Source organism: Oryctolagus cuniculus, chromosome 3 (genome assembly GCF_051225735.1).
Source record: "Oryctolagus cuniculus isolate XC-2025 breed Fujian yellow rabbit chromosome 3, ASM5122573v1, whole genome shotgun sequence".
Lineage (NCBI taxonomy): Eukaryota > Metazoa > Chordata > Mammalia > Lagomorpha > Leporidae > Oryctolagus > Oryctolagus cuniculus.
The window spans coordinates 90,320,405-90,346,931 of record NC_142869.1 but is presented as its reverse complement, the minus strand read 5'-3'; the positions used below and the strand labels follow the sequence as shown (position 1 = coordinate 90,346,931).

General features: G+C 40.0%; 1 protein-coding gene and 1 long non-coding RNA gene across 51 annotated transcripts in view; one reads left to right on the top strand and one right to left on the bottom strand.

The window, feature by feature from the left end:
• Positions 1–2,462: 2,462 nt before the first annotated feature.
• Positions 2,463–26,527, bottom strand: part of NEB (nebulin) — a 217,198-nt gene continuing 193,133 nt past the window's right edge. For 9 of the 50 annotated variants that reach the window (XM_089328355.1, XM_089328318.1, XM_089328325.1 and 6 more), the window contains 21 exons: positions 26,360–26,452; positions 25,086–25,178; positions 22,627–22,719; positions 22,049–22,141; positions 21,046–21,138; positions 19,366–19,458; positions 18,396–18,488; positions 17,737–17,829; positions 17,086–17,178; positions 16,458–16,550; positions 15,818–15,910; positions 15,167–15,259; positions 13,509–13,601; positions 13,128–13,220; positions 12,725–12,817; positions 11,734–11,841; positions 11,443–11,626; positions 11,073–11,165; positions 9,892–10,044; positions 8,057–8,163; positions 2,463–3,170 (listed from right to left, as the gene is read on the bottom strand). In XM_089328355.1, coding sequence (XP_089184481.1) covers positions 2,997–3,170; positions 8,057–8,163; positions 9,892–10,044; positions 11,073–11,165; positions 11,443–11,626; positions 11,734–11,841; positions 12,725–12,817; positions 13,128–13,220; positions 13,509–13,601; positions 15,167–15,259; positions 15,818–15,910; positions 16,458–16,550; positions 17,086–17,178; positions 17,737–17,829; positions 18,396–18,488; positions 19,366–19,458; positions 21,046–21,138; positions 22,049–22,141; positions 22,627–22,719; positions 25,086–25,178; positions 26,360–26,452 — 2,214 coding nt within the window. In that variant the 3' untranslated portion in view covers positions 2,463–2,996. The remainder of the gene's footprint in view (positions 3,171–8,056; positions 8,164–9,891; positions 10,045–11,072; positions 11,166–11,442; positions 11,627–11,733; positions 11,842–12,724; positions 12,818–13,127; positions 13,221–13,508; positions 13,602–15,166; positions 15,260–15,817; positions 15,911–16,457; positions 16,551–17,085; positions 17,179–17,736; positions 17,830–18,395; positions 18,489–19,365; positions 19,459–21,045; positions 21,139–22,048; positions 22,142–22,626; positions 22,720–25,085; positions 25,179–26,359; positions 26,453–26,527) is intronic. The other 41 variants (XM_089328320.1, XM_070070872.2, XM_089328337.1 and 38 more) reach the window with 26 other exon arrangements.
• Positions 15,965–16,832, top strand: LOC149127425 (uncharacterized). Its single transcript, XR_016230860.1, has 2 exons — positions 15,965–16,036; positions 16,675–16,832. It is a non-coding gene; the product is annotated as an uncharacterized LOC149127425 (long non-coding RNA).

The following is a 26,527-nucleotide window of genomic DNA, read 5'->3' as shown; positions in this document are numbered from 1 at the left end:
ATTGGCAGAATCAGGTCTTGATTCTTTTATTTCTATAAACCCTGTTTAGGTTTCATTTATAGAGAGGGTTCCCCTGATTATATTTGTGTCTTAGTGTTGTGCAAATACAGGCAAACTAGGAGGTATTAGTACATCTTAGTGTTTTTTCCTCATAATTTTCAGTGTAATTAACGTTTTTGCTATGGTCTTAAAAGAAATCTCAGTGGTTTGACAGAGCTATTGGAGAGGTGTTTGGCACTGAGATCTTAAATCATACTTGTGAAGTAAATTGGGGTATAGTAGTTTGTATTCTAGGTTGTTGAGTTGTCAGTTGCTTTCAGCATATCTTAAACACTACCTCCTGTGTGCATAGCCTTGATAATGCACTTAGAAAAAGAGTGACAGAAAACAAGTCAGTTGCTGTAGTATTTTTGTCTCCATCACTTGGTAAACTCTAAAAAGCTTAGTTTTGCATTCACAAAGTATTTATATTTGATATGTCTTTCAAATGATTAAGTTGAAGCAACAACCACTGATTGATCCATAAGTTAACTCTACTAGAGGGTGGGAAGTATGGGTGTGGTCTGTTTTGAGTGTGCAGTGCTTTATACCGTGTTTAAAGCAGATAGTCCCACACTATTTCTGGTTCATTATCACTGTTAAGGGAGGGAGAATCTTTCATTAAAAGTTGATTGTTGCCACTTGACTGTTAACTGGATGTTGAAACATTTTTACAGAAATGCACTTTTACCTGAAATAAAACTATAAAACTAACTTCCTGCTCCCTTTTTTGCTTCATTTTGATGTTTTTCCTTGTTTTATGTTTATTTTAGTGAGACATGAAAGGAGTTATAACACAAGTAAAAATGAACATTGTATCCCTTCCCCCTCCACATGAATAGGAGCCATTCATATTGTTTGTCTTTTTAAGAATAGCTCTCTGATAGATTCATTAGATTCCTTCTTTACCTGGTTCTACAGATCTGTAAATCTATACTTGTAAGAAAAGGAAATAAAGAATGATACTGAAAGGTATGTGCTAGTTGGCTGGGGCTGCTGTAATAAAGTGCCACAGTGACTGGGTGCTAGAACTCGGAATGTTGGCAAGGTTGTTTGCTTGTAGCCATAGAAAGCATGTGTTTCTGCTTTTCTTTCTTGTTTTATGGCTGTTCATTGGTAACTTTTGGCATTTGTGGCATGTAGAAGCTCTGTCCCAGTCTTTGCCTCCATCCTCAATTGGCTTTCTCCCTGTGCACATGTGTGTCTGAGTATAAGGATACCATATGCGCCTTGGATTAGGGCACACCCTAATGACCTTAATCTTGATGACATTTGTGATGACCCTATTTCCAAATGAGATCACCTTCTGAAACACTGGGGCAAGATCTAACCTGTAACAGAATGTTGTGAGTTTTGGCTTGGGTCTAACCTACAGACATTTTAACCCTTCATAATTAAAGATTGTATGTCAGGTTTGATCTTGGCGGCCTTAAAGTCCTGTGAGTCTCTGGCAGTGGAGATGCATACTGTTTGCCACGGTACCACCACCATGACGGCATGGGTCCAAGCAGTTTGCTAGAGAAATAGGAAGATACAACTGCCATGTTTATTGACAGTTTTTAAGGTATGTTAAAGCTAATGTATTAAGAGCTCTTTGAGGTGCACATTGAAAGGAAGGAGGTCCTTACAGTGGGGAGCATACAAGGTGAACAGTTTGGTCATTTTTGAGGCAGGTTGGTGAGTATAGGAGGATCCTCTACTTTGGTATACAGAAGGAAAGATTTCCATGCTTTTTTCAAAAATCTAGAATTAAAGTGTTTTCCTTCATGATAGCAACTGCAAAATGTGCTTTGGTAGATATATAAAAACAAATTTTAAAGCTAAATCAATCCATAAACGTTAGGGTGTTCCCAAAGTTCTGTTGGGTGAGATTGTTGCCTGGCTGAATTTGAATTTCTATCCAGTTTAAAAATTGAAGATTTGGGAATGGTGAAGCAGCCATCTCTCCCACCATTAGAATGCTTGGGCATAGTCTGGTTTTTCTTTGAACACTAAGTTCTGTAAAAACATTGTTTCTCTTGTTCATCACTTAGGATTAGCATTTAACACAGAGCTGTGCATATTAGGTGTATCCCTTTGCTAGAGCAGTCGCTCCCTGTGAGTCTCAAGTACATTGAGAAACTTGGATAGAGCAGCACTAACTATTACAGCTTTAAAATAACAAGCAGAAAACCATTACTGGTTGTCTTTACCCCTTGCCCTGTTAATGCTGTCACCACATACTACCAGCCTACTTGATATAAATGGAGGAAATCAGGTTAGAACTGGATCCCATGGCTGTTTCTTAAACTGCAGGCTAGCTAGGTGAACAAAATTATGGATGGAGTCTTTAAAATTTTTACTGCATTTTTAAAAATGCATTTTAAAGATTTCACAATTTAGTGTGAGAAATTTGCTAAAATCATTGAAAAAGTTCAACCATGTTTATTGCAGAATTAAAGGTTTTTATTAGTTGCCAGCTTATTATGAGTTTTTTCTATTGGCTCTATAACTTTAGAACTGGATTACAAATAAAAGCAGTAGCATTCAGTAAGCAAAGAATGTGCCAAACATGTTCAGTATCCTTATTTTAGAACATTAAATATTTTTATATAAAGACTCTGAGTTGATGTCATCATGATACAATATTGTAGAAGCTTTTAAAATGTCTGTTCTGAAGTTTAAAACCCAAAGGAGATATTGATAATGGCAGCTTTTACAGATTATATAGGTTTAATGTCTGATTTCATATGCAGTTTCAGAAAGTGAAGAAGTGATTTAGTTTAACTGATAATGACATTTGTTTTACAGGAGAATTACTGACACCCATATAGTCATAAATTAAGGGATGGTACAATTGTAAGTAGGTTGACAAAAATTTGGGCAGCTTGAGAAATATGGGTAATAGTGGAAAGTCTAAACTGAAGTACTGACTGCGGAATCTTAAGTCCTGCAGACAGGTGTAATACTTGTAAGTACTAAATAGCTTCAACGTAGTTGGCTGGGAGCATGCCGGTCCTGCCAGTCCTCTGTACTGTGCCGTACATCCAGCCTTCGTCGATAGCTTGAACATTGACGATAGCGTCTCCATCTTTGAAGGACACCTCGTCTGCGTCAGCAGCCATGTAATCATACATGGCACGGAAGATTTTCTGTTCGTGAGGGTGGAGAAAGAAGACACTAGATAATGGTTTTATAACAAGCGAAACGACTATAAGGTCTCTTATGATTTTAATATATAAACTTACATTGTACAAAAGAATATACAACCAATCGCCAAGGAAGTAAAAACCCACAGAATAGAAAATACTTGAAGATGATATCTGATAGGGGATTAATAGCCAGAATATGTAAGAAACTATAACTCAAGGAAAGAGCTTCAGAGAGGCTTTATCCTTAAGGAGATAAACTTCCAATAAACATAAAAATATGCTGTACATCAGTCATCAGGGAAATGCAAATGAAAACCAAAACAGCACACACCAGAATGGTGATAGCTGTTGAGACAAGTGTTGGAATGCAAAAAGGCATTGTCACCTTGGAAAACACCTTGGCAATGATTACATTAAATAGCATTGAACGGGCAGTTCTGCTTGCTGGATATATATTTAAAGATGACACCCTTTTTATTGTGAATCCTTGTAGCCACACATTAATATTGAAAAGATTTTATGTAATAATCATGCCTTTAAAAACTTCTTTGGTCTGGGTCTGAATATAACCAGTTGACTATGACATGCATATTCCCAAATACTATTGGCATATCATTCTTTGTGCTGAATAGCTTTTATTGGTATGATCGAAAATTTCCAATGTTAAAAATTGTAAAGGCTGCAATTAAGCCTTATGATTGTGACACCTCTATCACATGTAAGTGTCTATGTGTGGCATAGGTTTCTGATGCCAGCTTCCTGCCACTGTGGGCCCTGGGAAACAGTGATTATGGTTCAGGTGATTGGGTTTGGCCACCCTTGTAGGAAACCTGGATTGAGTTCCTGGCTCCTGGCTTAAAGCCCCAACCAAGACATTTTCTGGCAATTGGGGAGTGAACCAGCGGATACGAGTGCTCTGTCTTCCCTCTGCCTCTCCAAAACAAAACTTCTTTGATTCCATATAAAGGTAAATCTCATTCTCTTTGTTGGAAAGAATTTGACACCTTAGTAATACCACAGGATAAAAAATGTCCAGAAAAATGGAAACGGCCAAGTAATTTTTTTTTTCTCAGATTCTAGTGAATAGGATAGTGTTGGCCTTTGGGCAAACACTTTGAACTGACACTATACCTTTAAAACTTTCTTCGAACAATAAACATTAATGTACATATAATTTACCATAAGTTATTCATACTCTTCTAAGCCTTTCTTATTTTAAGGGGAGAGGAATGAATTATTTGTATTTTAGAATGCTCTATACTTTTGAGGTACTGACGCTATTATGTATACTCTAAATATTCTAGTCAGATGTTTTGGTTATAGAAGCATCTAAAATTTTATGGTCAAATCTATTAAGGTTTATTTGACTCCACTAACTCTCAAATAAAAATTTTTTTAAGAAAAGGGGCCATCGCTATGGCACAGTGGGTTAAATCCCTGGCCTGCAGCACCAGCATCCCATAGGAGTGCCGGTTCAAGTCCCAGCTGCTCCATTTCTCAATCAGCTCCCTGCTAAAGACCTGGGAAAGAAGTGGAAGATTGCCCAAGTCCTTGGGCCCCTGCACTCCTATAGGAAACCCAGAAGAAGCTCCTGGCTTTGATCGGCCCAGCTCTGGCCATTTGGGGAGTGAACCAGCAGATGGAAGTCTCTCTCTACCTCTTTGTGACTGTCTTTCAACTCAACAAATCTTTAAAAGATTTTTATTTAAGGGTAGAGTTCCAGAGAGAGAGTGATCTTCCACAGCTTAACCTGTGCCACTGGGCACAGTCTTTTTCTTGAAACGAAAAGAAAAAAATGTATTTGAAAGAGGATAGACAGAGAGAGGTCTTCCATCTGCTGGTTCACTCTCCAGCTGGCCACACCAGCAAGAGCTGCACCAATCTGAACCAAGGAGCCAGGAGCTTTCTACTTTTCCCAGGCTGCAGGAGAGAGCTAGATTGGAAGTGGAGCAGCCGTGACTTGGAACTGGCGCCCATAAGGGATGCTGGCACTGCAGGTGGTAGCTTTACCTGTTATGCCACAGCGCTGGCCCCTAGTCTTTTTCTTTACACTTAAAAACTTTCCCCAGGTCCAGTAAAATAGTGTCCCCTTCTGAGTACCTTAACAGATGTGCCTCTTAGATTGAGATCTTTGGGACTATTTTTTTCCTGAAGAAATAACTAGTTATCCCAGATTCACAGAAGTATAATTCATTCATTCACTCCTTCCTGACTTTTGGGCACGTTTCATTACTTCATCTATTTTTATATCTGATGCCATGCCAAATCTATACTTTTTTTTTTTTTTTTTTTTTTTTTGGACAGGCAGAGTGGACAGTGAGAGAGAGAGACAGAGAGAAAGGTCTTCCTTTGCCGTTGGTTCACCCTCCAATGGCCGCCGCGGTCGGCGCGCTGCGGCCGGCGCACCGCGCTGATCCGATGGCAGGAGCCAGGAGCCAGGTGCTTTTCCTGGTCTCCCATGGGGTGCAGGGCCCATGCACCTGGGCCATCCTCCACTGCACTCCCTGGCCACAGCAGAGGGCTGGCCTGGAAGAGGGGCAACCGGGACAGAATCCGGCGCCCCGACCGGGACTAGAACCTGGTGTGCCGGCGCCGCTAGGCGGAGGATTAGCCTAGTGAGCCGCGGCGCCGGCCACCAAATCTATACTTAATTATAGTATTTCATGATTAAGAAGTTTCCTCTTAAAAACTAAACCTATTTTTTTTTTTTTTTTTTTGACAGGCAGAGTAGACAGTGAGAGAGACAGAGAAAGGTCTTTCTTTTTCCATTGGTTCACCCCCCAATGGCCGCTGTGGTCGGTGCACTGCACTGATCTGAAGCCAGGAGCCAGGTGCTTCTGGTCTCCCATGGGGTGCAGGGCCCATGGACTTGGGCCATCCTCCACTGCACTCCCGGGCCACAGCAGGGAGCTGGCCTGGAAGAGGAGCAACCGGGACTAGAACCTGGGGTGCTGGCACCACAGGTGGAGGATTAGCCTATTGAGCCACGGCGCCAGCCTTAACCGTTTTTTAAAATATATATTTTGAGAGAGCTATAGACAAAGGTCTTGCTGATTCACTTCCCAAATGGCCACCCCTGCTTCCCCAGGCCACAAGCAGAGAGCTGAATCAGAAGGAAAGCAGCTGGACATGAACCAGTGCCCGGATGGGATGCTGGCACCACAGGTGGAGTGTTAGGTTACTACTACACAGAACCAGTCCCTCCTCTTAACATTTTTTAACACTTGGTTCTTGCATCTGTTCTTTCAAATAAGTTTAGGATTAGCTTACTAATTTTTTTAAAAATAAGTTTATTTGAAAGGCAGAATTAGCTAGAGGGATAGATAGCTCCTCCATCTGCTGGTTTACTCCCCAAATGGCCAGGGCTGGTCCACGTAGAAGCCTGGAACTCCATCCCATCCAGGGACCCAAGCATGTTAGCAGAGAGCCAGGATACAAATTCAGCAGCTGGGACACAAACCAGCACTTACATGGGATGCAAGCAACGGCTTAACCTGCTATGCCACAACATGGGCCCAACAAACGCATTTTTAAAAATATATATTTGTAAAGGCAGAGCCACACCAAGAGACCTATCTGCAGGTTCATTCCCCTAAGTTCCTGAAACAGTACTGGACCAGTCCAAAAGTCAGAAACTTCATGATCTCCCACCTGGATGGCAGAGAATTAGGAACTTGGGCTATCATCTGCTGCCTTCTAGGTATATTTGCAAGAAGCTGCATCAGAAGCAGAACTTGATTCCAAGCACTCCAGTATGAGCTAGCTGTGGACACTGTAAGTAGCAGCTTAACCTGCTGCACTGTAACACCTGTCTTGACATATGAGGATTTATTTTTTATTGCCATCAGGATTTTGGTGCCTTGGATTTATTGACTTCAGGGGGAAAAATGTCTATCATCTTCCTTTCATAAGAAACAATGGGTCTCAGAAGATAGTTGTAGTCCTACAAAAACATTTTAATCCTATTGTTTGATGACATGAATAAGGATTTTTAAGGTGCCAGCGCCATGGTGCAGTAGGTTAATCCTCCGCCTGCGGCACCAGCATCCCGTATGGGCACCGGTTCTAGTCCCGGCTGCTCCTCTTCCAATCCAGCTCTCTGCTATGACCTGGGAAAGCAGAAGATGGCCCAAGTCCTTGGGCCCCTGCACCCGTGTGGGAGACTGTGTGGCGCAGCTCTGGCCGTTGCCGCCAACTTGGGAGTGAACCAATGGAAGGAAGACCTTTCTCTCTGTTTCTCCCTCTGTCTGTAACTCTACCTCTCAAATAAATAAATCTTTAAAAAAAAGGGGGGGGGTTTAAAAAGCCTGGTGAATGGTTAACATGATTCGATTACCTTTTCAGTATATATTAGTAGGGGAGATCTAAGTGTTTGCATGTATATACGTGTGTGCATGTATATGTACATACTTGAAAGATTCCAAGAAGCAAATACTTTGCCTTTATTAAAAAAAAAATGATTGTATAGGGGCCGGCACTATGGCATAGCAGGTAGAGATACAAACTGCAGTGCCAGCATCCCGTATGGGCACTAGTTCCGATCCAGCTCTCTGCTATGGCCTGGGAAAGCAGCGGGAGATGGCCCGACTCCTTGAGCACCCACATGGAAGAAACTCCAGGCTCCTGGCTTGAGATTATCCCAGTTGCGGCCATTTGGGGAGTGAACCAGTGGATGAGACCTCTCTCTGCCTAATTTCAAATCTTTAAAAAACAAATTGTATAGTACTTTTTATTAACTTGGGTTTGATAAGATTTAACCATTAACATGTAAAAGCATTAATTAAAGTAGAAAAATCATTAAATAATAAAGGCCGAAATACCTATAATCATTTTACACACACTGGAAAACAAGAATGCATTGAGTAAGTTCTTCATTATTTACTTACCCCGGCAGTAGATGGATGGGATGGGATAGAGGATAATGTCGTCTGTTGGGTAGCAACTGAAGATGATCGCTGTTGTGGGAGCTCTGTGGTTTTTACATGTTTGTAAGCTGAAAAGAAGGAAAAAGCAGTTTGCAAGCAGAAAACAAGGCTAGATGTTATTTAATCTGGGCACTGTTGTCTTTTTCCCCAACTTAAATCATTTCTAGGGGCTGTGAGTTACATTGCCTCCTGAGATGCCCCATCCCATATGAGCACAGGTTCTAGTCCTGGCTGCTCCATTTCCAATCCAGCTCCCTACTAATGTGCCTAGGAAAGCCAGAGAAGATGGCCCAAGGACTTGGGCAGTTGCCACCCATGTGGGAGACCAGATGGAGTTCCAAACTCCCAGCTTTGGCTTGGCCAATGTGGCCATTTATGGTGCAAATCAGGGGATGGAAGATTCTCCCTAACTCTGCCTTTCAAATAAATAAAAATAATCTTAAATCCCAAAAAGCATCTACTATGATGGGAAATAATCTCAAAGATTTTTCTCTTCCAGTTTTTGAAAGTTCTGAATATTAGATATTTTTTTCCTATGGTGTCAAATGGTACCTAAGTAAATAATTTCAAGTGGAAAAATGGGGGGACAGAAATCAGCTACTGGGGGGCCAGCACTGCCATATATCACGTTAAGCTGCTACTTGCGATATAGGCATCCCTTATCTCAACACCAGTTCCTGTGCTGGCTGTTCCTCTTCTGATCCAGGTTCCTGCTAATACACTTGGAAAAGCAGATGGCACAAGTGCTTGGGTCCCTGCCACCCAAATGGGAAACACAGATGGAGTTCCAGGCTCTTGACTTGGCCTGGCTCAGCCTTGGCTGATGCAGCTATTTGGGGAGTGAACCAGTGGATGGAAGTCTGCTCTCTCTGTAAGTCTACTTTTTAAATAAACTCTTTAATAAATCAAGTATTGGCAATTTTTTTTCATTTTCATTTGTGTGTGGATTTGTAATAAATGCTGGCATGTGAAGCATTAATGCAAGTTAAAATGTTACAGTGGACAAGTTTCAGCAGTGCAACTTTATATAAATTATAAATAAACCTGTTAACTCTTTTCTGAACCATGCCAGAATTCGAGGTTTTTTCTTTTTTAATACAGCAACTAAATGGTGTTACATTTTTATCATATAGTAGATTCCAGCCATTTAACTATACTTTTATGAGTTGTGCTGCATGGAAGAACATGTTTTAATGTGTATCTTTTGTGCTATTCCTATATAAGTATGATATTTTATTTATTTATTTTTTATTTTTTGACAGGCAGAGTGGACAGTGAGAGAGAAAGGTCTTCCTTTTGCCGTTGGTTCACCCTCCAATGGCCGCCGCGGCCGGCGCGCTGCGGCCAGCGCACTGTGCTGATCCGAAGGCAGGAGCCAGGTACTTCTGGTCTCCCATGGGGTGCAGGGCCCAAGGACTTGAGCCATCCTCCACTGCACTCCCTGGCCACAGCAGAGAGCTGGCCTGGAAGAGGGGCAACCGGGACAGAATCCGGCGCCCTGACAGGGACTAGAACCCGGTGCGCTGGCGCCGCAAGGCGGAGGATTAGCCCTAGTGAGCTGCGGCGCCGGCCCAGTATGCTATTATAGTATGTCAAACTATAATGATTCCAAGAAGGGAGGTTCTAATAAAATTAATGACAATGAAACATGTAACTTCAGGTAACTCTCCACAATTATAGTCTTTGCTCATTTGAAGAAAGTATCCAATTTTTTTTTCTATGCAGAGAATATCCCTTACAGTACTATCTGTAAGCTGCCTAGCCATGCCTTTACGGTCAGCACCATCCACTGGTACCTGCTGAGGCTGTGGACAAGAAGATGCCCCCGTCGCTGTAGGTGGAGAGGCGATGGTCTGCACCTTCTGAATGCTCAGACTTCTCTTCACCCCCACTGATGCTCAGTGCACTGGCAGATCGCGACTGTTCCCGGCTCCGGCGCTGAGCTTGGACTGCGAGAGATGATTGAAAGAGGTGTAGCAAAAATGAAATGTCTATGGTAATAATGCTTCACAGCTACTGAATCTCAGGTGTTAATTTGCAAACCAGGGTTTTTAAGTAGCTTTCCATGGATAACGCCCTCAGAACTCTTGTGATACAAATTGGGAGCTCAAGTAAATGGCCAAGGGTCATAATACAGGAAGTGGTGCAGCCAGGTTTCATATCCAATAGTCTGTCTTTAACTACTACTTCCACCCTGCCCATTTTCCTGGTTCACCAAAAAGAACAGACAAGTAATAGTTATATCAAACTCTGTCTTCAGTTTTTCTACAAAGTCCTCCCTAACTACCAAATTTAGATGCTCTTTTTGGTGTGTGTTCCATGTCAGGGAGTATACTACAAGGTGTAACTACAGACTGACTCTTCATCTGTAGGCTAGAAGTCACTTGTTTGAGAACTGGCACTAGGCAGGTACTTCAGAACTTATGGGAAATTGAATTAAAAAATAAGTTTGGAGGTCAGGTGTTTGGCATAGTGGTTAAATCGCTGCTTGAGATGCCTGCATCCCCTAACAGAATACCCATGTTCGTGTCCTGGCTCCAGGTTCCTACAAATACAGTACCCTGGAAGACAGCAGTGATAGCTCAAGTGCTCGTGTCCTAACACCTACATAGCAGACCTGCATAGAGTTCTGGGCTCATCACTTTGGCCTGGCGCACCCCTGGTGGTTGTGGACATGTGAGGTGTAAATCAGCAGATGGAAGATCTCTGTGTCTTTCTCCATTTTAAGTAATTTTTAAAAAGATAATTTTTAGTCTCTCTGTGTAACTATTTCAAATAAATAAATAAATCTTAAAAAATAAAAGATAAGTTTTAGTATAAAAAATTAAAATCTACGTATAGTTCTTCATCATATGTGTTTTTGTGCCGAATGCACATGTTAAAATTAAAAACCCTGGGAGCTTCAGAGCCTAAGGGTCAATTGCTAGGCCACTATATGGTGCTGCTGACATTGTATACCTTTTGCAGCATAACATACCATTAATCATGTGTAAACTGCGGGACTGAATGTTGTCTTCTGCTGGATCGTAGTCAAAAACTGAGCCAGGATTAGTACGCCAGACACGTAAACCTGAAAGGAAAACCAGTGATCAGGGCAGATAAGTGTTCTTGTGTACTTCCAATAACTTGAAAAGCAAGGCATGAATTTAAACAACCCCAGGAGGATGGAATTACTCTTATTCAGTAGAGGTTCCGGTCATGCCTTGACAGAGCACAAAGACAAGGTAGAACAGAAGTCAGCTTTACAAACTGAGATCATGGGGATTTTCTTTTAAACATACTCAAAACAGATTGAAATCGTTTATACTTGACTTGATGTAGGTAATGTCATTTTTGTTCTCGGTTACCTGTAACAGTCTCCTGGTCCTGGTCATTTCGTTTTTGTTCCATTTCTACCACTTTCCTCTGAATACCTCGGTAGTTGATGTCACTGAAGTCCTGCATATTCTTTTTTACTCTCTCAGTGATAGGATCAGTCACAACTGGTGTGAAACAACCCTTGTGTTTCTCAAAGTCTTCATGATATTTCACCTGAAATGTCACAAATTACCTTAATGAAAATACAATGGTGTGCCCATTTTTCCTTCTTTACATTTTCCAACAGGCCGGCCACCCAAGGCAAAGAATTTCTGACTCACGGTTGAGATGTGCCGTTGGGTTTCCCTCACCCGTCTCATCTCTGGAGTATCCAACACATAGGCTGCTTTACCTTGTATTTGTTTCCGGAAGCTATCAGAATAAAGAACCTATCAAAGAGAGACCAGGAATGAGTAAAGATCTTGGTGCTGTCCTAATTCTGAAGCCTCAAAGACTCTCCAGCAGATGGAGATGAAAGGAGCTGATGAGGACGAGCCCACCAGCTGAATCAGCTGGCGACCAACAGTGGGACAGGCTAGGATGAGGATGGGTGGGACTGGCTTCAGCAGAGAAAGGATTTGTTTGGCTTTGAAAATGAAAACTTCATTTTCAAAGGAGAGAGGGGCACAGTATAATTTTAAAGGGAAAATGAAGAAAGTGGCCTCTTGAATATGCTTGGAATTGTAATACCAGCACCAGCATATCTGATGGTATTTGGCACCAAATCTGATACTAAGGAAATGGAAAGAACTATCCTTTAAAAGAAATGATAATTTTGCTTAGGCTATGTCCAGGTTGTGTAATCCAACGTACTAATACAGAAATCAAAGTTCTCCAGGCACTAAAAACTCAAAATACCAAAGCCAAAAAAGGCATCCATTTCAGAGTGTTACTTGTCTCACAGAATACCCTAAAAATAAAGGAAAGCAGAGGATTGAGAATGTTAGGGAATCAGTTTGTTATAATTGGTTATAGAAAACTACCTCAGAGTATGGTGAAAGGGGAAAGAAAACACTGGGAATTAAATTGTTATATTTAGTATGATCACTTGGAATTTAAAAGCACAAATATGTTAATTATAATGTCAATTTTCAGTTGAATGAGAAAGTACGCATTTTATGGTGTTAAAACATTACTTTCCAAGATGTTGCATTTCTCTTTTTAAAATATTTTAGTGTGTTTTTCAGTGGAATGAGAAAGGCATGGTTTCATGATGTTAAAAATGTTATTTTCCAACTTGTTGCACTACTGTTTTTTAATCCTAGGAAATACCGAGCTAATATTTTCTTGGTTGCGCTTAGCTCTCTCCATCTCGGGAGTAACAGGTGTCGGAGTTGCTTTTCTCATATTCTCTTTGTACAATACCTGGGGGAGCCAAGAGAGCATCCAGACATCAGAGACCAGAAAACTAGTTCTGAAAAATCATCATTTAGCTGGTGTTATGGCTCAATTATATCACACTGCTATATGAAACGCCTCAGGAAGATAAAGCCATTAAGATGTTATGGTAGGAAGCAAAAGATGAAGAAAGAAGTGAAATCAGTATGAGTTGGTGGGGTTGGTTTGTTTTTTTAAGTGGGCAGGGAATTTTAAAAGCTACACAAAAATTTTGGAAACACTGTGAGACAAATTAGTGGCTTGTTAACTTTCAGTGATACATTTTTCCTTGAAATACCGAGCTAAAGTTTTCTTGGTTGCGTTTGACTCTTTCCATCTCAGGAGTAAAGGGTGTGGGGGTTGCCTTCCCCAGGTTTTCTTTGTATAACACCTGTGAGATACAGTCATACCCAAAAGTCACTAGGAGGCAATACTCACTATTAAATATGGTACAATTTGGGCAGAGAAGGCAAATGCTAGGATTAATCTACTAATAGAACAGCTCTCATAAAGAAAGCTTAAAAGTAGTTAATGGCAACAGCAAATGTACTATGATATTTAGAGGAGATTCAGGTGTAATTGGCAATTTTGTTTTTAACCTGGGATGGGGTTAGGAGCAGGCCAAACTGCAGAGGTTACTTTGCAAAATTAAAAGCACTTTTGTTTCTCAAGACAATACCGAGCTAATGTTTTCTTGATTGCGTTTGACTCTCTGCATCTCTGGAGTGACAGGGGTTGGGGTGCCTTTCCCCACATTTTCTTTGTACAAGACCTATTTGAGTCCAAGGGATCCACAAAGCCAAAAAGAAAAGAAAAAGAATTACAGTTATCAAAAAAGGAAATGGAATGGATCATTTTTGATGGGACTTAGGGTGCCAAACTATTAAGGCAATAAGGTTAGATGGAAAGCAGTGTATTTTCAAAGGAAGTTGAGTGTAGTTACAGCAACACACATGTTCCAGAGTAGGACCCAGCCCTGAAATCCTGGCAGACGGCAGGAGAAACTACAGTGCTCCCAGAGGGGATGCAGGACCACCATCATTTTAACGTTAGCCTATGAGTGCCAAGCCCCCAACAGATCATATGAAAGGAGCAGTGGACTCAACTCAGCTAGATAAGGTTGAGGTTGTTCCAGTAAAGCAGCTGGTGCCTGAACATTTTTGTGGCACTTCAGCTGTCACAGACCTATCAGTATCAGTTTTGCAGGCCTTCAGATATGGCCAAGGCTTTCTCTTACTTCTTTCCCTGTGGTGCCCTCTGCCTCTTGTCTTAGTTTAGGACAACATCAATGATATCAGTAAGGAGAAGTGTGTTTTTAGCTGTTACATCACCATCTTGGTAAACCAGTAGGAGACACAGTGACACATGAAGACAAATCCTCAACCCTGTCATTCTTGGGCACATGGAATAGTGAGTGGTTCTCAAAGTGGAGCCTCTGGACAGCAGGGTCAGTATCACCTGAGAACTTGTTAGAAATGCAGATTCTCTGGTCCCATATTCACACTAATGGAATAAGCAACTGGGACCCAGCGATCTGGTTTAACAAACCTCTGGGAGTTTCTGGTACATACTAGCATTTCATAAGCACTGCAGTAAAGGATCAGAGAAAGCTAAGATGGCATCAGCACTGAGGGCCATAAGGCAGCTCACTACTGAAAGCTGAAGTTCCCAAGCTAACTGCAATCCCCAGTTTATCAACATACACGATGTCACCAAGAACAAGTTTACCAGGAAGGATTTACTGAAATTATCACTTAAGACAATAAAGACAAAGCAACAAAAACACAAAATCCCTAAAACTGGTCAAATAACCATTCTAGTGACATTTTCCTTTTTAGGTAAATTGATGGTTACTAAACTATGCCTGGATCATAATTAACAGCATTATCTTTGAAGGAGGATCAGGGGTTATTTTTCCCAAGGTCTCTTTGTCCACATCTGACAGGAAAAAGTCATCACCGCCACAACCCAATAAAGCCATTACAGCCATATTCCAGAGAGAGCCCCGTCACACCTACTATACCCGCCTCAAGTCACCCTCCTCCCCCAGATTTCACAGGTGCATAAAACAAAAAGACCTTAGAGGTAGTGGATAGATGAGTTTGGGGAGAGGTAAGCAAAGGGATATTTTATATGAAAATCAGTTATTAGAACTTTAAATTGTAGACGACAGCAATCTTGTTATTATGGGGTTAAGGCTAGGAATAGCCTTCTAGGAAAGGATAAATGTGGTCATGAATTCACAAATTTTTTAAAAGGATTAATACATATTATTCTAAACTATAAAAGTAGTTTAATTCGTTAAACAAGTAGTTTTATCTTTTCTCGCCAGAGTACCGAGCTAATGTTTTCTTGATTGTGTCTGACTCTCTCCATCTCAGGAGTGACAGGTAAAGGGGTCCCCTTGCCCATGTTTTCTCTGTATAGCACCTGTGCAATGAGAGGGCATGAGAAAAACAGCCGTAAGTGACATTCCGTTTGTTGTGGGCATTATGGGTAAGGCTAGTAGCTTCCTTGCTACAAAATGACACAGGAGTGCAAGGAGCCAGGAGTTAGGCTGACAGATGCCAGGTACAGCTTTCACAGAAGCCATTACTGGGATGGGGAACACACACCCTCCAGGGAGCAAACCCCTCAGCTGCTGGGAGAAAGCTGTTGGAGTTATCCGGGTTATTCTCTTCACTTGTATGAGCACGCGGCTTCCTGAACAATCACACCAGGATTTGAAATGGTTAACACTTGGTTTTGTTTTTATCCACACCAACTAAAGGCTTGTTATTGTTTTAAATATGTAAAGATATAAGATGAAGAAGTAAAAACTAAAATGTACTGTGTTACCAAAATGAGACAGTATGTCGTTTTGCAAAAAATAGGATCCATTAGAAGCAAAGGAAGGGAAGTGGGTATACTTTTAAAAAGGAGTAAGTGTTAAGGTTTAGTTTAATTCTGAGGTTAAGGGCATCTTCTTCCCCCTGGTTTGCAGAGTACCGAGCTAATGTTTTCTTGATTGTGTTTGACTCTCTCCATCTCAGGAGTGACAGGTAAAGGGGTCCCCTTGCCCATGTTTTCTCTGTATAGCACCTGTGCAATGAGAGGGCATGAGAAAAACAGCCGTAAGTGACATTCCGTTTGTTGTGGGCATTATGGGTAAGGCTAGTAGCTTCCTTGCTACAAAATGACACAGGAGTGCAAGGAGCCAGGAGTTAGGCTGACAGATGCCAGGTACAGCTTTCACAGAAGCCATTACTGGGATGGGGAACACACACGCTCCAGGGAGCAAACCCCTCAGCTGCTGGGAGAAAGCTGTTGGAGTTATCCGGGTTATTCTCTTCACTTGTATGAGCACGCGGCTTCCTGAACAATCACACCAGGACTTGAAATGGTTAACACTTGGTTTTGTTGTTATCCACACCAACTACAGGTTCATTTCAAATGTTTAAAAGCATCAGATGAAGTAAAAATGAAAGTGAACTGTATTAACGAAATGAGCCAGTATGTCATTTTGCAAAATAGGATCCATTAGAAGCAAAGGAAGGGAAGTGGGTATACTTTTAAAAAGGAGTAAGTGTTAAGGTTTAGTTTAATTCTGAGGTTAAGGGCATCTTCTTCCCCCTGGTTTGCAGAGTACCGAGCTAATGTTTTCTTGATTGTGTTTGACTCTCTCCATCTCAGGAGTGACAGGTAAAGGGGTCCCCTTGCCCATGTTTTCTCTGTATAGCACCTGTGCAATGAGAGGGCATGAGAAAAACAGCCATAAGTGACATTCCGTTTGTTGTGGGGCATTATGGGTAAGGTCAGCTTCCTTGCTACAAAATGACACAGGAGTGCAAGGAGCTAGGAGTTAGGCTGACAGATGCCCTGTATGGCTCTGTACAGCTTTCACAGAAGCTGTTACTGGATGGGGAACCCACACCCTGCAGGGCAGCAAACCCTTCAGCTGCTGGGAGAAAGCTGTTGGAGTTATCCAGGTTATTCTCTTCATTTGCATGAGCACGGTGCCTCCTAAATAATCACATGGGAGTTTAAAGTGGTTAACTCTAGTTTTGTTGTTATCCACGCCAACTAAAGGGTCGTTATTTTTTAATCTTTAAAAAATATCAGCTGAACTAAAAATCAAAGTAAACTATTTTGAAATTGCAATGTAGGATACAACAGAAGCAAAGGAAAGGAAGACATTTTTTAAAAAGGAGTAAGTGTTAAGGTTCAGTTTAATTCTGAGGTTAAGGGCATCTTCTTCCCCCTGGTTTGCAGAGTACCGAGCTAATGTTTTCTTGATTGTGTTTGACTCTCTCCATCTCAGGAGTGACAGGTAAAGGGGTCCCCTTGCCCATGTTTTCTCTGTATAGCACCTGTGCAATGAGAGGGCATCAGAGAAACAGCTGTAAGGACATTCCATTTGTTGTGGGGCATTATGGGTAAGGCTAGTAGCTTCCTTGCTACAAAATGACACAGGAGTGCAAGGAGCCAGGAGTTAGGCTGACAGATGCCCTGTATGGCTTCTGTACAGCTTTCACAGAAGCCATTATTGGGATGGGGCACCCACACCCTCCAGGGAGCAAACCCCTCAGCTGCTGGGAGAAAGCTGTCGGAGTTATCCGGGTTATTCTCTTCACTTGTATGAGCACGCGGCTTCCTGAACAATCACACCAGGACTTGAAATGGTTAACACTTGGTTTTGTTGTTATCCACACCAACTACAGGTTCATTTCAAATGTTTAAAAGCATCAGATGAAGTAAAAATGAAAGTGAACTGTGTTAACGAAATGAGCCAGTATGTCGTTTTGCAAAATAGGATCCATTAGAAGCAAAGGAAGGGAAGTGGGTATACTTTTAAAAAGGAGTAAGTGTTAAGGTTTAGTTTAATTCTGAGGTTAAGGGCATCTTCTTCCCCCTGGTTTGCAGAGTACCGAGCTAATGTTTTCTTGATTGTGTTTGACTCTCTCCATCTCAGGAGTGACAGGTAAAGGGGTCCCCTTGCCCATGTTTTCTCTGTATAGCACCTGTGCAATGAGAGGGCATCAGAGAAACAGCCATAAGTGACATTCCATTTGTTGTGGGGCATTGTGGGTAAAGCTAGTAGCTTCCTTGCTACAAAATGACACAGGAGTGCAAGGAGCCAGGAGTTAGGCTGACAGATGCCCTGTATGGCTTCTGTACAGCTTTCACAGAAGCCATTATTGGGATGGGGCACCCACACCCTCCAGGGAGCAAACCCCTCAGCTGCTGGGAGAAAGCTGTTGGAGTTATCCGGGTTATTCTCTTCATTTGCATGAGCACGGTGCCTCCTAAATAATCACACCAGGATTTGAAATGGTTAACACTTGGCTTTGTTTTTATCCACACCAACTAAAGGCTCGTTATTGTTTTAAATATGTAAAGATATAAGATGAAGAAGTAAAAACTAAAATGTACTGTGTTAACAAAATGAGATAGTATGTCGTTTTGCAAAGTAGGATACATTTAGAAGCAAAGGAAGGGAAGAGGGTTTTAAAAAAAGAGTAAATGTTAAGGGTCAGTTGAAAATTGAGGTTAAGTAGCATCTTCTTCCCCCTGGTTTGCAGAGTACCGAGCTAATGTTTTCTTGATTGTGTTTGACTCTCTCCATCTCTGGAGTGATGGGCACTGGAATTCCTGTCCCCAGGTTTTCCTTGTATAGCACCTGTGTGGTAAGAAAGCATCCAGAACAGGAGCAGTCAGGCACTTTCCCCTTCTGGAGACTTAGGAGGAGGGGAGTTAGAGGAAAGGGACTAGCAGATCCTAAAGGCAAAGGAACGCAGCAAAACTAAGAATAGGAAAAGAAAATTTTGTTATTTTTGTTGCTTGAACTAATCTCGGCAGCACCATGGAAAGCCGCAATTAGCCTTCCCCAGCTTGTTATAAGGAGGGAAAAAAAAATAGAAACAGACAAGAGACAAAGAAAATCAAGGAAGTTATTTTTGATTTGGAAATGCTATTAATAAACCACATTGGGATATTTGAGTTTTATAAACATATATGAAGATAGATACATACATCTTCTTTTGCTGTCTTTCAAAAGAAGTCAAAAGGATTTAATTTTTAGTTGGACATATCAGGAAGAATTATCTTTAAGGCCAATGGGGGGCAAGTGCAAGATGCTAAAAAAACAAACTTGAAAATATCTGCAAATACCAGTAAAGACAGAGAAGGTTAGATAGGAAATAAGGCCAACAGTCAGACCTTTGCAGAATCATGTTTTAAAGCTTTACTTTCAAATAAAACTTGCCAAAGCAGGATACTTAGTCACTGAGAATGTTACGGTTTTACAAACTGGAATGTAATACCAAACACCTTTTAAAAAAATTTGTTTAAGCCAACTGATTATATGTTAATGTTTAACCAAAATGGGGAAACTGATTCACAGGAAGTGGCAGTATTAAATTGGGAAGAAGACGGGTCGGTCAGATTTTAATTGGGATGAGTTGATTAGACTCTTAAAAATCTGGTTATTGGTCTTTTTTTAATGTTTTAAAAATAGTTAGGTTTTTTTCTTTTCTTTTTTTTTTTTTTTTTAATACCGAGCTAAAGTTTTCTTGATTGTGTTTGACTCTCTCCATCTCTGGAGTGATGGGGATTGGAATTCCTTTTCCAAGGTTTTCTTTATACAACACCTGTGTGACACAAGAAAACATCCAGAAAAAACAAGAGCAATAAAAATGGCCCTGTATCCTGGGGAACCTACTTTGAGACTACAGACATCAAACAGGAAATGCAGATTTCACCTAGTGCACCTCTTTGTTCAAGCACAGATTTAGGTGAGAACATGTTTTGTATTTCCTTAGCTGAATTGCTAGGAATTTTTGATGCTCATTTTTATTGGATCCCATATATAAAATTGTTTTCTGTTTAGAATTAAAGGAAAGAATACAAATAATTTTATCAGAGCCCTGAACTGCTCAATGTACAATAGAAAAATTATTTTTTGAAATAGATTAACATTTATTTGCCCTATGCAGGTTTGTCTTACAGTATAATAGATAATTAAAACCACAGGCCAAAATCTATGCAATATGGCAAAATTGGTCTTCATTGAGTAAGTTCAAGTTGTAGAAATGGTCAGTTATATAGTCAGTGTTTTAATATATGGTATTGTTTATTTCCCACAGAATCTAAAAGGCTTATGCACCACTGGACAAATCTGCATAAATGCAACCTGTATGAAAATGAGCAGAAATGGTTACCCAAGTTACCCTGGTTGGCTATGACCAAATATTGGTGTACTTTAATATAGAATGAAATAACCTGAAGATAATTTTGAAAATTGGTGCAAACCTTTCATAAACAGTAATAATGAATCCAGAGAAAATAACATTCCAAAAGACATATTAACTTACATTGAAATTTAACACAATTGAAAGGTTGTTAGTAGGTAGTAATTAAAAACAAAAAGAAAGTGGGACCAAAGTTACTGAAAGTTATGTTAAAGAATCAAACTTTTTGAAAATATTTCAGCTTACAATGAAAAACATTTAGATTAATTCCCCTACCTTCAAAAGTAAATTTAGTCATTTTCCTACTGACATTTGTTTCTCCATCTTAAGGACATGAGAATTTACGATCTTTGTGTAGAAGCATCAGACTATTTGGGAATTAGATTTTTTTACAGGAAGAACAATAATGATAGAAGAGACAATAACACTGACCATACATTAATGATCTGATCTGTATGTTTTACAAGAAATCAGAAGGCCTGAATTTTTACTCATGAAATGGCATGTTTAGAATAAGTTTCAAAATAAGATTCTTTTGTTTCTAATACTGTGAAAAGAGTGACTTTTTTTGGGTGCTAATCTTTATATATATGTGAATAGTATCTAAGTTCAGGTGACTCCTGTTCTCAAGAGCCATGAATTCTATATGTGGCCTCCAGCCTGGTATCCTTTCTTGCAATGCTAACCCAGAAACATTAGATAAAAAGAGTCACAGGTTCGGCTTCTGTCCGGAAAGAAATTAACTTCCAAAGTCCCAGCATAACATACAGATGAAAAGAGAAGGAATCAAAAGTTTTAATGGACTAGTGTAGAAAATATAAAATACTAGAATCAGATGGTGAGTAAAAGATCCAGAAAAGGGAAGGCCTCAGTGAGATTTTTAAGAAAGAATTTGTTAAATTGATTATTATAAAGGGACAAACAGAAGTTTGTTTTATAGAAATTATTTTGTTTAATATGGAGTTAAGGGAGCTTTCTTCCAAATACCGAGCTAAAGTTTTCTTGATTGCGTTTGACTCGCTCCATCTCAGGAGTCACAGGTAGGGGTGTCCCCTTGCTCAAGTTCTCTTTGTACAATATCTGTGTGTACAAAACCAACAGTCACATCAGCCTGAAGCCAGCTTTTAGGTAGATCTGAACTTTAAAAAGTCTCAATGTATTTTTTTGGTTTTTTATGATAGCATAAAATAAACCTTTAAGAAGTGGAGCCACTCTAGGCTGCCCTGGATATCGAGCCATTCACAGCACGCTCTCTGTCCCTGACTGGCCAGGTCAGAGTGGCTTGATGTATCTCCTCAAAGACTACAGGATTAGGTCTCAGCAAATAGTATTCAAGTTAACTAAAATTAATATCTATAAGAAAATGTTGGGAGCATTTAATTAGGGAAAGGAAAGAAGGATGAAAAGAAAAAGACAGGTAGGCAGATAGTGTTGGGGGAACAAAATAAACATTAATAGTAGAAGCTAAATTACTGCTTTCATTGATCTTGAAAATATTCCAAAGGAAAGCTCATTTATATCTTGTACAAAAAAATAAATGAGAAAAGTAAATTTGTATTTCTCAGTAACTGAACTGCTGTGTTATCTCTGAATAAAAATGCTTAAGAATCACATTATAAAGAAAAGCTACAAATACAATGCATCAAACAAAAACACAACAAACAAAGAAAATTCCAATTAACATCATTTTGAAGAGGTGTTAGGTTTTACTTTTGATTTGTGCCACACCGGTTAGAAACACCTATTGTTATTAAAAGAGGACTGGAAGAAGGAAATAATGAGTATGACAGGATTTTAAGGGAAGTGATGAATAGCTATGTTTTAGAGAAATGCAGTTAAAATTTCACACCAGAGCTAAAGTAAATACTACATTAGATTTGTACTGAAAACTGAGATAATATTTTACTTTTCATTATATGAATTTAGTAATTTTACATTTGTAATGTGTTAAAAATATTAAGGGATTTTTTTTTCGTCCCCTAAGAAATACCGAGCTAAAGTTCTCTTGATTGCGTTTGACTCTCTCCATCTCTGGAGTGATAGCTGTTGGGGTTCCTTTCCCCAGATTTTCTTTGTACAAAACCTGTGAGATACAAGAAAGTATCCAGAAGACATTCAAAACAAGCACAAAGGCTAAGGAAAGGAGAAGAACATCGGGTGTGGTAAGGAGCTAATCTTTCATTAGTAAATAATATTTAGTACGGACAATGCTTTTACTTTTTTAACTTCACAATTTTGAGTCAGAACTCTACAGTGCTAATTCTAAGGCTGGAAGGGGGTAACGGAAAGCACTGAGTTATGAGAAATGAGTATAATGATGAGGAATCCTATGTTAATTCTGCTTATGGTATTTCAGATCTAACTACTCACACTGGTCAGTTGGTGAAAATGTTAAAGGAAATCAGAAAAGTGGGTCATTTTGTATTAAGTTGAGATGATTTGGTCAGGTAATACACACAAACACACACAGAATTTGTTAAGATGTTATTTTTTTTAAAAAGGGTGATGGTTATTCTGGTAAATTTTTTAAAAGGGCAGTAGTTTTTTATTTGATATATTTGTAAATACCGAGCTAAAGTTCTCTTGATTGCGTTTGACTCTCTCAATCTCTGGAGTGACAGTGGTTGGAATGCCTGTTCCCAAGTTTTCTTTGTACATAACCTGTAGAAAATAATTAGAATACCCCAAAAGGTAAAATAACCATAAATCCTTCAGGTTACCACTACATGGAGGCTATTTGGTGGGAACTTGTAAAAACAACCTTTCACATATGACACTCAAGGAATAAGGAAAAGAAATTCCATAAATTTTTATATTCTTCTAAGTATTTAGTTTACTGTTATAAACACCAAGAACTAAATAATGCATTTTTTGCAGCCAACACATAGTGCATTCCTAAAATGCATTAAATAATGACAATACATTTAATAATGAGAAAAATCTAAACATCATTACATTCAGTATTTGTGTCTTGAATAAAGTGGGACTGAGATAGACTTGAACTTAATAAATAGGGTGCTTGGTTTAAAATTTTCCAAAATATAATAATATATAATCTATAATACTGTTGCTAAGAATTTTCTTTTTATTTTCTGATCATAATTGCTAATTTTTCCTAATAATTCCTAGTTATTCCTATTTTCTAATCATAATTCCTAGCTGGTTCTTAGTCTGTAGGTATCTTTGATATGAAGAGACTTAATCAGTTTGTCAGGAAAAATCTTTCCCTGAAGTCTGTACTGATGATTGCTTGATCACATATAATGGTGTTTTTTGAATGGGTATTCAAAACAATAGAATAGTATTTTTTGGAGTTAGTTTCAAAGTACTGTAAATTTTAAAAGAGTAAGATACATCTACTTTCTCAGCCTCTTGTCTCCTTCCTTCCACTTCCTATTTTTTTTTTAAATAAATATTTATGTATTTGAAAGGCAGATTGACAGAGAGAGAGATCAATCTTCCATCCACTGGTTCACTCTTCAGATGCCTCCAACAGCTGGGGCTGGGCCAGGCCAAAGTCAGGAGCCAGGAGCTCCATCCAGGTCTTTAATGTGGGTGGCAGGAACTCAAGTCCTTAGGCCATCACCTTTCTGGCAGGAAACAAGATGGAAAGTGAAGTAGCCAGGACCTGAACCAGGCACTCTGATAGGAGATGTGAACCTCCCAAGTGGCAGCCTATCCTGTGCCACAATGCCAGGCCCTCCTTCCTTCTTAATGTTCAGAATTTTCAGTCTGTGAACTGAATGCATCAATTCTTTTTAAATGATCTGATTCTATCATGTACTAGTACATGGGGTGGGAAGCAAGGCAAAAAACCTAGGAGTTTGTGTCACAGATTATTTCCTAAAATCACTAACAAGCTAGTGGTATCTTTGTTTTGCTCAGAAACTTTTCAGCATCTTTGATAATCTGCTGTCTTGATAACAAGGTTGTGTTTCTTTATCCTTTACCCAAGAAAGCAGCAGGACTGATCACAGACAACAGAAAAAACAAAATTAGGGAAAAGCACGATACTACAAATCAGAGAAACAAACGGGCCATGGCCCCAAAACTCTAATGAAGTTCGTACCACAAGGAATTCAGAACATGTAACCTGCAAAAGAAATGATCCAGTATCTTCCAGTGGAAATCAATGAGTGCTCAGTCCTCCAACGACCAGGGGGCTCTCTAAGAGCAAGGTGCTCATTTATGTTGGCCAAGAGCCAATCCCTAGAGCTCACATAGTCTCTTGGAAGTAGCTAGCTACTACTTAGAATCTGGGAAAGGGGGGGGTGTGCAGAATTGGGGCTCACTTGACAGGTCAGGAAAAGCTTAAGCTAACCTGATGGTCCAGGTCTAGGGGATCCCCTAACCCAATACACACTATGCACAGGTACCTGATGTTTCTTTTAGAGAGCTGGCTTCCTCTATAAGGTGGATGACAGCCAGTGCCTGAAACAGGTACTGTGCTTACAAGACGAGAGCAGAGAACACAAGGCAAGAAAGCTGGAAAGGGAAAGACGGCTGCAGACTTCACAAGACTACCTGGGGTACTCCTGGGCACTGAGGAATCCTATCATTCATAAATATATACAAAACAATCATTTTATATGATTCTTATGTGTATTATGAGAATATTCAAAAAACCCGTGGAAAAAGAATGTTAAAATGTTTGGTGCAAAAAATTTGAAATCCAGGCGTAGTTTTCTCATAACGCATATTTTCTATGAACTTTTTAAAGACAACTCACATGTATAGGCTTGGGTTAAGGTCATCTCTGTAACCTTATTACTATCGTTTGCACATTTGACTTTAGAAATGGAAGCATAATGATCAGTAATTCAAGTCCCTTCTGCTCTGTGATGATGCAAAGGCAGGCTTCTTATCTACTTTCTCAGCCTGTACTGCCCCTTCAGGACCAAGGGAGGATTCACAACACCCCCAAGGCGGGCGAGGGCCTTGGTAGAAGAAGGCCTGAGAGGGAGCTAGGGGAAGAAACCGGGACGCGCCCAGTCACACAAACCAGTGCTGAGGGTGTGGGCCTTTACCGAGCTAATGTGCTTCTGAGTCTCCTTGACACGTTTCACTTCAGGCAGGTCAGGGATTGGAGTTCCTTGTCCAATTGCTTCCTTATACTTCACCTGCAGATGCGAAAATGGGAAAAGGTATTATTTACACACATAATAGTTATTCTCCCCAACATATGCATGCTTGATTAGCAGACCCACAATTTTTTTTAAAGTGGCAGTTTAAATAGACCAAGCTCTATACTTAGTATGAATGGGACACATTCTGATACTGGGTTAGAGGAGAACACTTCTGAGGCCAGGGATGCTTGGTCTCTGTCTTGACTCTTTGAAAGCAAAGGTAGGGATCTCCACTCAGACTGGTAACTACTTGGCTTTCTTGTACACAGCAGCCCCTCCCTTATCTTATACATTGTAGGACCTCTGGTGTGTGCCCAAAACTCGGGATATACTATGTTATTTTTCCTGTACATACATACATATATAAGTTGAATGCCTTTTCCATCTTAACTCTGATGCACTGTGGCCATGTTGTAAGCAGTCTGAGGTGTGACAACAAAACTAGAGTGGATTTTTCTTTCTTCATAATTTCCTAAATGTATTATAGATCTCAGCAATCTCAACATCTGATTTTTTTCTTATTGAGAACTTTCACATTTTCACTTAAAGGAAGTACTTTATGGCTTCTCTTTGGTCTATCTGAACTGCCAACATCACTAGTCTGCACTTTGGGGCGACTATTAAGTAAAATGAAGTGACTAATAGAGGGGTAGTTTATACAGCATGGATACTCTGGACAAAGGAATGATTCAAGTCTCATGTGGGACATTGCAAGGTATTGTAATATCTCATCACACTACACAGAATGGCTTGCAATTCAAAACTTAGGTATTTTCAGACCCCAATTGATTGTATAACTAAAATCATGGAAAGTGAAAACACAGATAAGAAAGGACTAGTGAACGCTAGGGTTTTTATACCCAGCAGTTCATTTAACTAGGACAGCTAAATTCATATGCATGTATCTAGGAAGGTTAATGCCTTGTCTCTAACACTGTCTACTTTCTTAAAACCTTCTTCAATTTCCATCTCTAACCTGACCCTCATGAAATCTACCATGGCATTGCACAGCGTATGAGATGCCTCTGATCGCTATGTGGTGATGGACCTTAAGCACCTATTTAGCCAAATCAGCTATTTCTGTTGACAAAGTTTTTGAATACAGTTAATAATCATTGTAAGTATTCAAAGGGAAGCAGAGAGTGAGTGAGTGAGTGAGTGCATCGTGCCATTACCGAGCTAATGTGGTCCTGGGTTTGCTTCACTCTCATCATCTCCGGTGTCTTTCCAATTGCTGTTCCAGGTGAGACATCCTCTTTATATAAAACCTGGGCATTCAGAATCAGGAGAGTGTTACACAGAAGAAAGGAAAACCCCACGATTCCTGGAGAAAGTCTAGGACA